General features: G+C 53.3%; 1 protein-coding gene across 3 annotated transcripts in view; it reads right to left on the bottom strand.

Annotated features, from left to right (window-relative positions):
- Nucleotides 1–2,711, bottom strand: part of SLC39A13 (solute carrier family 39 (zinc transporter), member 13) — an 8,394-nt gene extending 5,683 nt beyond the window's left edge. For all 3 annotated transcript variants that reach the window (XM_012645145.1, XM_012645146.1, XM_012645147.1), the window contains exons 1-2: nt 2,564–2,711; nt 765–1,073 (exon numbers count right to left, since the gene is read on the bottom strand). In XM_012645145.1, the coding sequence (XP_012500599.1) occupies nt 765–1,065 (301 nt within the window). In that variant the 5' untranslated portion in view covers nt 1,066–1,073; nt 2,564–2,711. The remainder of the gene's footprint in view (nt 1–764; nt 1,074–2,563) is intronic.
- Nucleotides 2,712–11,448: the final 8,737 nt, after the last annotated feature.

Genomic DNA, 11,448 nt, shown 5'->3' with positions numbered 1-11,448 from the left:
TGAGCTCACACGATCTGCCCGCCTCGGCCTCCCAGAGTGCTAGGATTACAGGCGTGAGCCACCGCGCCCGGCCTGCATTTTTAATGGCAACCTATTAATTGTGAACAGGCAGTACATGCACCTGGGACAAAAGGGCAGTCGAGGAAAAGCCTTCCACCCATGCCCAGATCCCCTCCTCCCTTCCACCGGCCTCTTGTGGATTCCCGGGAAGGCTGACCCCGCTGCTCTTGGCTGGAGAACTCTTCCACTCTGCGCAGACACAGAAGGCAGCGCTTTGCTCACTGCTGCGAGCACCTAGCCCCTTCCCCGCCCTAGCACTCTCCCAAGTGCTTTGAGTGTGTCAGTTGATTTAGTCTGCACAACAGTGCCTATGAGGTAGATACTGTTACCATTCCCAGGTTTAAGGTTGGGAGATAGAGGCAGAGTGAAGGTCAGTAACTTGCCCAGTGCTACCCAGCTGGGAAGTGGCAGAGCCAGCATTTGAACACCGGCAGGAAGCCTGGCATCCATATTTCCAACTACCATCTATGCTGCTTCCCGGCGAATGCTTGCTGACCGAAAGGTAAATGAATGCACAGATGCATGAACAAATGAACAACCGTACCCTGGCCCCTCAGGACCAAGGCGAGAAATTCTATTCTATCCCCGCCCTCCCTGTCATACATACTGTGACCTGCTATGTGAGACCTGGGGTCTCCCAGAAGAGCAGCAGCATGTTTCCCACACTGCTGGCTGCCCCTGGGCGCCATTGGAGGGTCACCCACCTTCTGAGCGCAGCATGGTGCCCATCTCCAGGGGAATGACGAGCAACGGGAAGACCCCACTGAGCCCCACCATGAGAGAACCCAGGAGGGAGCAGATCCAGGTGTCCAGCCTCTCCCCACTCAGCAGGGCCCCCCAGGACTCGCTTTCCTTGTTGTCCAGGCGACAGGCTGCTGCAGCCCCCCGGTTTCGGAGGGCTGGCTGGGAACCCCCAGCCCTTCCCAGGAGCTCCAGGGCAAGGGCAGTGAGGAAGAGGAGCCTTTGGCCTGCCATGCCACAGCCAGGGCAGGGACATCCAGGCATGCCACGTACTGCAAAACACAAAGGCCACTTACGTGAGCTGCCACCCTTGGCCGCACACCTGCTTAGGAAACGTGGCACCTCCCTCCTCCCCCCAAGTGGCCATGGCATCCACTCTCCTGCTGGCCTTGCCAGGGCATCCAAGGATCTGAATGGCGGGCACACAGCAAAGGGGCTCAGCTCCTGCAAGCTCCTACTCCCAAGGACCACACATTTTTTCCTTCTGAGACAGCTCCAGACTGTGTGTCAGCACGTCTGCCTGAGGCTAAACTTTCCCTAATGACAGGGTGAGGCGCTGGCTGGGCTCTCCTCAGCCACCGGCAGGCTGGCCCAGCTGGGTGTCTCTGGCTGCCAGGGGAGGCTTTGCTGCTGGAACGTTCTCCAAAGAGGATACCTAGGGACCGAGGTGGCACTGTCTAGGTGGATGGGGTGGCATTCGGAAGCACAGGTGGTGGAACTGAGCAGCTGAGCTAGGACGGGACCATCAAAGCTTCTTCCTAGTACATGAATCCAATGTCCCTGGGGCATCCGGGACAGGACGTGGGCTGATGAGAAAGGAGCCTTTAGCCAGGAGATGCCTCCCAGGTGCGCAGAGCGCAGGCTTTGGACACTGCAGTTAACTTTGTGCTCTGCACTTTCAGCTGCTTGGCTGTGGGCAAGTCCCTGAAGCCCCCTGTCCGAGCCTCAGTGCCCTCATCTGTGAGACGGGGATAATAAGCATTGCCTCCCTCGCACAGCTGCGCAGATGAGATGAACTTGAGCAGGTGGACGCGCTTGGCATGGAGGAGGCACAGAGAAGCCCCTCTTATGTTGGGGTAGGCCTGGGGCACCGGCAGCAGGAATGTGCCCAGCAGGGGTAATCACAGGATGTGGACATGAGTCAACCAAGCGAGAAGTTCAATCTGGAAACTTGGGCATGAAGTTTAACTGTGGTCTGCCCTGCCTCATCCTGGCTGTGACCTTGAGCTGATGTCCCTGCCTCAGTTTCCTCATCTGCTCATGAAGATGGGAGGGAGAGAAAGCAGCTGCCTCTGGGCCGTGGCAAAGATGCCCACGTCTAGGATCTCCAGGCCTTAACTAGCTGGAGGGAGACCCTGATGAAACCAGCGGCACTCCACTGGGGACCAAAGGCAGGACCAACGCAGGACCGAGCCAGGCCGAGACGGTCGCGCAGAGGCGAGGGGGTCACAGGCTTGGGCGATGGAAAGGGTGTACGAGGAGAGTCTGAGGGCAGAGGGAAAGGAGGGAGCAAGAGAGAGGGAGAGTCCAGAGAGAGCCAGAGTGGGGCGTGGGAAGGGGATGCGGACGCAGAGGGGGGAGCGAGAGAGATGGGAGCGGAGTGTGGGGACAGACAGCGGGGAAGAGCCCAAGGCAGGCAAGTTCAACTCCCGGGCTCTGGGAGAGGGCCCAGGTCTGACCAGGACGAGCCAGGGCGGATCGGGGGATCGCGCGGGTCCGTCCCGCCCGGGGCGCGGGCCCTGCGGGTCGGGCGGTCACTCACCGTGCGGCGGCAGCGGCGGCGCTCCGGGCGGCCCCGGCCATCCAGCTGCGGTGCCGCGCCCCGCCCCGGCTCTGCCCCGCCCGGCCGCCCGGCCCCCGGCCCGGAGCCGCCCCCGGCGCGCGGCCACGTCACACGGGGCTTGTCCGGAACCGGACGCGCCGCGCGCCGCTGGGCCAGGGGGAGCGGCGGTAGGGGGCGCTTCCGCCTCGCGGCCATGGGGGACGCGGGCGGAGAGCGCATTTCCGCCGGGGCCGGGCCGCGGGGCGGCGGGGAGAACCGGACGGAAGTGGGAGCTCCACAGGCCCCGCGCTCAGCCAGGCTGGGCGGGGCGGAGGCGGCGGCGGCGGCTCTGCGGGGATCGCGATCGGCCGGGCTTGCGGGTCTGGCCGCCGCTTCCCCTCTAGGGCTGCAGTTCCGCCCGCGGCCGCACGGGGGCGCGCTCGATTGCCAGACCGCGCTGCCCCGGGCCGGGCTGGGAGGATGGCTGTGGCGCTCCTACTCTGAGTCAGCCTGGCTCGGCTCCTCCATGAACAAGGGAAAGGGGAAGTGCCTGCCGCAGGGAGGGGCCTGGCCCCGGGAACCTCAGAAGAGGGAATTTTATTCTTACTCATCGAATTATTTTTATGCTTTGGTTTTTCACTGGGAACCTCAGGCCATTGTCTCCAGGACTTGTAACCCTTTGGGGTCCAATGCATGGTGGCTGGATCCTGCTGCTCAGAACTCCAAGCTTGGAGCGGTGAGGGCTCTGTGCACCCCTCACCTAGAGGTAGCTACGCCTGACCTTTTCTCTTAGTCTAAGACAGCAAACAATTGACGGCACTTATTAGTATAACTGCAATTTACTGAACACCTACTATGTTCCATTAACTCTACTTGCCATTCATCATCTCACTGAATCCTCATTTTATCCCATAGAGGTAGGTACTGTTAACCCAGGGTCACGCGATGGCACAGATGGCAGAGCTAGGACTCAAACCTGGGTGTCCCTGAACCCAGGGTGTGAGATACCACCTCTCACTTCTAGGGCCTGAACAGCAGTGGGAATCTGGCCTGGCATTTTTACTTTGTATCCTTCTCTGGCAATCAGCCAGGACAGGAGGATATTCAGGAAGGGACATGTGGGTACTTACCTGGGGAGAGATTGTGACCGAGTGGGGGAGTCTCTGAGTCTCTGACCCTCCATCAGCCCCCCTGGCAGCTTCCTCCATTTGTTCTGCACCACTTTCCCCTCTACTGGGGACTCTGAGGGCACACTCAGCTCTCATATGCTGCATCATGGTACCTGTCCCACCTCATACTCCAATGTCTGCCCTTCCAAGACCCCCAACTCCTTCTAGGTGGACCAGTTTGTCCTCTGAAAGTTTCCTGTCTACCTCGCCTCACCAGGCCCGTAGATCTGTCAGAATGTCCTATCTCCTCCCTGAGTTCTGAAATGGAAGCCCCACTTAATGGGTTAGTTACTTTGCAAAAGAGAATACTTGGGGATGCTTGCCTGGGACATTTAAAAAGCCCCCCTACATGCAAATCACTCCATCATATGCAAAGCACTTCACAATATGCAAATGATTTCACAATAACACAGTCAGCATTCCTGCCTCTGGGGGCTGAGGGCTCCTGGCCACCCGGCAAGGGGATGGGCAAGACCCAGCCAGAAATGGCACTTGCCGCCTACTGACCTGGCCTGGAATTCCCAATATCAGATGCCCTAATGCAGCAGTCCCCAACCTTTTTGGCACCAGGGATTGGTTTCACGGAAGACAATTTTTTCATGGACTGGGGAGGGGGATGGATTCGGGATGATTCAAGCGCATTACATTTATTGTGCAGTGAAACCTCCCTGCTAATGATAATCTGTATTTGCAGCCGCTCCCCAGCGCTAGCATCACCGCGTCAGCTCCACCTCAGCTCATCAGGCATTAGATTCTCATAAGGAGCGTGCAACATAGATCCTTCGCATGCAGTTTACAGTAGGTTTGTGCTCCTGCAAGAATCTCATGCCGCTGCTGATCTCACAGGAGGCAGAGCCAGAGTGATGGGGAGCTGCTGTCAATACAGATGAAGCTTGCTTGCTCACCTGCTGCTCACCTCCTGCCGTGCAGCCCCATTCCTAACAGGCCATGGACTGGACCACTACCGGTCTGTGGCCTGGGGCTTGTGGACCACAGCCCTAATGGATTAAAGCAACAAGCACATTGGACGGTGAGATGGGGCCAGGAGTGGGGAGGGCCATGTGAAAAGATATGGTGGCAGGGACTAATGTGTGGCTGTTTAAAGCACTGAATTAGATCTTCCAGGAGCTTCCAGGTACACAAGAGAAAAGTGAGATGCAGAAATGTTTATTTAATATGATCCACATTTTAAAATAATGACAAAAAGAAACTTTATATATGTGTATGTGATTATAGGTATTAGTATACATAACTCTATGTATAACTATGAATAAATAAAAAATAATAGGCTGGCATGGTGGCTCATGCCTGTAATCCCAGTTCTTTGGGGGACTGAGGCTGCAGGATCGCTTGGGCTCAGGAGTTCAAGACCAGTCTGGGCAACACAGTGAGATCTTGTCTCTACAAAAAAATATTATTAAAAATTAGCCAGGCATTGTGGCACATGCCTGTAATCATAGCTACTCAGTAGGCTGAGGTGGGAGGATTAATTGAGCCCAGGAGTTCGAGGTTACAGTGAACTGGAATTGTGCCACCGCACTCCATCCTGGGAAAGAGAGGGAGACCCTTTTTCTTAAAAACAAAAACAAAAACTCATCTCATGAAATCTCAATATATATATATAAAATCTCTGTGTCTGTGAGCTAGGCTGACGCCACGGCACTCTACCCCGGGCAACACAGTGAGACTCTATCTCAAAAAAAAAAAAAAATCTCTGTGTCTATCTGTCTCTCTCTCTGGCCTAGCTTGGTGGTTAAGACAATAAGACTCTGATGCCAGATTTCTTGGGGCAAATTACTTAAAACCTTATGCCTCAGTTTCCTCATCTATAAAATGGATTCCTTTATCAGATTGTTTTATTTTTATTTTTTAATTTAAAAAAATTTTGTAGAGACAGGGTCTCACTATGTTGCTCTGGCTGGTCTCAAACTCCTGGCCTCAAGTGATCCTCCCACCTCAGCTAAGATTATAAATGTGAGCCACCACACTCACCTTGTATTGGATCGTTGTTGTGAGGATTGCATGAATGAATATACACAAAGTACTTAGAATGATGCCTGACATACGGGAAGTTTTATATAGGGTCAAATATTATTTCCATGGCATTTATATGAATATGTATGTATAAAGAAAATGTTAAAGCAATGAAAAGAACTGATAAATTACAGACACAGACGTAGGGTAGGACCCACCCTCTCTCTTCTTGCTCAGCACAAATGAGTGTTTTCTGACACATTTATCAATTGGTTTGGAGGCCTCAGGAATTGAGACGGCGGACAGACAAACCTCAGCAGGGCAGGATGGGCCTGGAAACTGCTTGGTTCCCAGTGACCAGGAGGTGTCTGGGATCCGGGAACAGCAGATCTGTTTCTCTGATTTCACTGTGACGCCCACGATCTGGCTTTAATAGCTTGTTCCTGTCTTTTGTACCTTTACTGGGGGCCTCTGGGGAAACCAGAACTCAGCCCTTTAAACCCAGAAGGTGATACTGCCCCCTGGGCCTGCAAGACTGGCCTGGCCTGGCCATGGCCAATGCTCTGACAACCTGCTCTCCGCTGTGATGGTCCAGGGCTGGAGACTCTGGGGCTGGGGACGGATGCTTCCAGAGTATGGCCTCTGGTGAGAAAGCAGGCCTCCTCGTCACAGGGCTTTCTGTGGGGGCCAGCAGGCAAGCAGCAATCGCTTACAGAAGGCATCTTGTGCTCCGGGTGGTGAGCACCTTGCCCAAGGTCACAGCTGGAAAGAGACAGCCAGGTGCTCACCCAGGGCTACAAGCTCTGCCTCTCCACAGGGGACATGCCCCTCTGGAACCTTGACCCTAACCCTCTCCCAAGAAGTTCTCTCCAGAGCAGCCTTAGCTCCCTCGTGAGTTCCTGGGGTGCCTTCTCCCCTGAATCCTGAGCCCTGGCCAGATGATGCCTGAGTGATTCTGGAGGGCCTCCCTCCTCTTCCTCTGCTACTCTGCAACTCTGTCATGTACAGCACGGCTTTCTGTCCAGCCTCTGTGCCGTGGCAAGCACTGTAGCCCCAAGCAGGCCTGGGATGTCCTTCCCCTTTCGCCATCTGTCGACTGAAATCCAGCCCGTTACAAGGCCCCCTCCTCCCTGCAGCCCTCCTGATCCATCCAGCCTGAAGGCCGTCAGTGTCAGTGTGTCTTTGGGGCTCTTAGCCCTGTTCCCTGTATACCCAGGCCTCTTCCCCTGCTGGGTGTGGGCTCCTGGAAAGAAGGACAAGCTTTTGCCCGTGCTCTGAATAAAAGTCTATCCAAATCAATTTAATGTCTCCCTTTCTCCCCTCCCCTATCTCAGGTGTGCAAACTGGGATGAAATCCTAGTGTATAATGCACTGTCATCTTGGCCCTTGCAGGACTCTCCTTCATATAATTTGTTTGTTTACATATTTGCTTACTTGTTACCCCTCTCCCATCCCATCTCTCTGCCTCCTTCTTGGGGGAACCTGAATTTTATGATGATCAGTCCTTTGCCTTTTTTTTTTTAGAGATGGGGTCTTGCTATGTTGCCCAGGCTAGTCTGGAACTCCTGGGCTCAAGTAATCCTCCCACCTTGGCCTCCCAGAGTGCTAGGATTACATACAGGCTTGAGCCACCGTGCCCTAGACTGCTATTTTTTTAATAAAGATTTTTCTCACATATATATGTATGCCTAGACAATATTCTGTTTGATTTGACTTTTTTTTTTTAAAGACAGAGTCTCTGTCACCAGCTGAAGTGCAGTGGTGATATCATAGCACACTGTAGCCTTGAATTCCTGGGCTCAAGTGATTCTCCTGCCTCAGCCTCCTGAGTAGCTGGGGGAAGAAGTGAGTGCCACCACGCCTAGCTAGTTTTTTTTATTTTTTGGGTTTTTGTAGAGATGGGGTCTCGCTATGCTGCCCAGGGTTGATTTGGTTTATTTTATTAAGGGAAAAAAGTTGTTTTAAGGTTTTCTTTTACATTTAGTGAATTTTACAGTGGCTTTTATCTGGGTTCTGCATAACTGTTAACAAGTTTACTAGGTATTTTACACTTTTGTGAATATTTTGAGTAAGATATTTCCCATTACACTTTGGATGACTTATGGATAGCTTACAGGAAGGCAAATTATTTTTATGTATTCCTTCAATACCTTATAAACCAACTACATTTTCCAGGTTCTAATAATTTCTCGATATATATTAATACTTTTCAATCTTTTAGGTAGGTAATCATATCATCTCCTAATAACAAAAGTATTAGAAGGGGCTGGGCGCAGTGGCTCACGCCTGTAATCCTAGCACTCTGGGAGGCCGAGGTGGACGGATTGTTTGAGCTCAGGAGTTCGAAACTAGCCTGAGCAAGAGCGAGACCCGTCTCTATTAATATAGAAAAAATTAGCCGGGCATGGTGGTGCATGCCTGTAGTCCCAGCTACTCGGGAGGCTGAGGCAGAAGGATTGCTTGAGCCCAGGAGTTTGAGGTTGCTGTGAGCTGGGCTGACGCCATGGCACGCTAGCCCGGGCAAAAGAGTGAGACTCTGTCTCAAAAAAAAAAAACAAAAAAACAGTATTGGAAGGAAGGAAACAACATTGTTATTAGTCAAGGTATAGTTTGGCTCTTGGTATTGAACTTCATAAGAAGGGTAGGTACAGCTGTCCCTTGGTATCTGCAGGGGGATTGGGTCCAGGACACCCTGAGGCTACCAAAATCCCCGGAGGCTCAAGTCCCTTACATGAAATGGCTTAGTATTTGCTTATAACCTATGCACATCCTCCTGTATACTTACATTACCTAATACAATGTACAATGCTATATAAATAGTTGTTGCACTATATTGTTTAGGGAATAATGACAAGGGTAAAAAAGTCTGCACATGTTCAGTACAGACACAACCATCCATTTTTTCCCCCAAATATTTTTGATCTGTGGTGGGTTGGATCCACGGATGTGGAACCCACAGATATGGAGGACCGAATGTATTTGTCTTCTGGGACTAGTTCTTTTCACTGAACACCATGGTAGTAAGATTCTTTTGTCAATGGAAAAAAGACCAAACTCTGTAAAATAATTTTAAAGAAATTTACTCTGAGCCAAATTTGAGGACCATGACCCGGAGCCATACCCAAGAGATCTTGAGCAGTGGACTCACTGAGGTTGGGTTACAGTTTGGTTTTACACATTTCAGGGAGACAGGGGTTACAGGTAGAGTCATAAATCAATACATGGGAGGCATACATTGGTTTGGCCCAAAAAGGTGGGCCATCTTGTGAAGTGGGGGGTTTACAGGTGATAGGTGGGTTTAAAGATTCTTTGGCTTGTAATTGGTTAAAGACATGAAGCTTTGTCTAAAGGCTTGGAAAGTTTCAACATAAGGAGCTGTTTATCAGCCCTAAGCCGCTGGACATATATTGTTGTGTAAATTGAGGACCTGCAGGTTTGTCTTGCATACCCTTAGGCCTGTTAATGGGTTACAAAGGATATTCCCAAGAAGGGAGGGGGCATGATAAGGCATGTCTGACCTCCTTCCTCCTGGCAGACAATTTAGTTTTGGGATATTCCTTTGGTCATGAGGGAGTCTATTTAGTCAGCCAGTAGCGGGGTGAGTCTTAAAATTTTATTTTAGTTCACACCTTCATGATATCGTGAGAAGCTGCGGGTCATTCGCTTGCACTGCTGACTGATGTGCCACTGTGTGAATGAATCTAGTATAATTTAGCCATTCTCTTGTCCATGGGCGCCTGGGTTATTTCCAGATTTTTCTACTGGGGACAGTGCAGCTATGTCCATATCCCTTGGAGCACACCAGAGAGCTTCTCTTGACTTGCTGCCAAGGGGACATTTGCTGGGTTGCAGCCTTTATCAGGGTCAGTTCATAATAAGATAAGGCCAGACTGCTCTCCCTGGTGGCTACTTGGGGCTATGCCCTGGCAGCGACAGGCTGGAGGTCTTGCCGCTCTGCCTCTTCTCCAGCACTTGGTGCTGTCAGGAGGGTTCATTTTTGTCCTTCAAATGGTGTAAAATAGCATCTCATTGTGGTCTTAATTTGCATTTCCTTTATCACCAATGAGATTGAGCATCCTTTAGATGGTCAGTGGACGAATGTGTTTCCTCTCCTGTAACAAGGCTGCTCATGTCTTTTTTTTCCTATTGCATTATTTGGTGTTTTTCTTAGGGATTTGCAAGAGCTCTTTATATATTTTGAGCTATCCTTCCCCGCTTGCACACAGCAGACGTCTCCAGTTTGTGAATTGTGGCTTGCTTTTCACTTTCCCCAAGGTGTCTGCATTTCTGTCTTTCTCCTGCACCTGCGCCAGGGAGGCCCACTGGCATGGCTAGAGTGTGTGTCGGGGGTGGGGTGAGGGTCTCGTGCCCCTCAAAATCCCGTTTAGACTGATTCCACTGCTCCTCCTTAAAGTCCCCGGGGCTTTAAGGGACCCCTCTCCTCTTCCTCCCAGCCCCCCTCCCATTTTTCGCAGAGGCGGGCTGGTTGGGGGAGCCCCTGTCGGGCTGGGAGCGGGCATTCTGGGGCAGGGAGGGCCTCACTGCGATGGGCTCCCCCCCAAGTGTATTTATCACTTCCGGCTGCCCACCTTGGGGGCCGGGCCCCCTCTCCGCTCGGCTGGGCCGCAGCGGCCGCGGGCGCTCCCCTGGGGGCGGAGGCCGCGGGGGAGGGGCGCTCCGGTCCAGCCCCTCCGGAGGCGGGGGCGGAGGGGGGGCGGGGGCCAGGCCTGTGGCAGGGGTGCGGAGAGGGCTGCGGAAGCTGCCGGAGCAGATAAGGGCAGAGGTCTGTCCTCCGGCGAGACAGTGCGGGACGCCACCACCTCTCCCGCCCAGTCCCCAGCCCTTCCCCGCCCCCTCCGGAGCCGAAGTCGGCCTGGAGACCCCCTCCCCCCAACCCGGGGCTGGGCATCCGGGGCCGGAGACCCCAGGGAGCCGTGGGGGTGGGGCTCCAGTGTGCTCTCTCAGCCTCTGGACCAGTGACAAGTGATAGCAGGGCTCCACGCCTCGGTGATCTCAGCTGGAAAATGGGGGTAGGAGCCCCATTTTCCCCGCAAGGCTGTTGGGGATGAACAAGCGCAGGCTGCAAAAGCCCTCTGTGGGCTTGGGCTGCTCTGAATGGTGGGTCCCCGAGCTCCTCTCATGGCTTTACGCGTCCCCACTGCAGATGGGAAAGTGGGGGTCTCGCACACCCCCACGGAGCCAGCAAGCAAGGAGCAGGCGGGGAGGAGCTAGAACTCTTTGCACTGCCCCACTCCAGGGACAGATCTAGGTTTTGTGGAGCCTGAAGCTTATACAATTTGGGGGCACTCTTTAAGGAAAACATTACAATATCATGAATACCAAATTGCTGAGGCCCCGCCCAGTGCCTTGGAAGGGGCGGAGCAAGTGAGGAAGCTCAAGTCCAGCTTTCTTAGCATCCCAGCCCCACCCTACAGGCCCCCCGGAAGGGCTTATACCCCTCTTCCAAGAAAGTGGGAGACCAACCCTGTTACAGGGCAGGGTGGCCCAAGGCAATATGGCAGGGGCGCTGCCTGGAGGAGGTGCTGCTACAGCTGTTCCGCAGCCCTTTACATGTCCAGACTGCAGTCCCCAAGCCCAACAGAGAGCAAGGGCAGTCAGGCGTTTGGAGACTGTAGCCACAGCAGTGCAGGGCCAAGCTTGACCCTGCAGGCTGGGGTGGTAGGGAACAATTCCTAGGGGAAAAGGAAGGAGGACCTGTCGAGCACAGTTAAGTGTGTGGGA

The sequence above is a fragment of the Propithecus coquereli genome, unplaced genomic scaffold, assembly GCF_000956105.1.
Source record: "Propithecus coquereli isolate 6110/MARCELLA unplaced genomic scaffold, Pcoq_1.0 Scaffold227, whole genome shotgun sequence".
In the NCBI taxonomy this organism is placed as follows: domain Eukaryota; kingdom Metazoa; phylum Chordata; class Mammalia; order Primates; family Indriidae; genus Propithecus; species Propithecus coquereli.
This window is presented reverse-complemented; position numbering and strand designations above follow the sequence as displayed.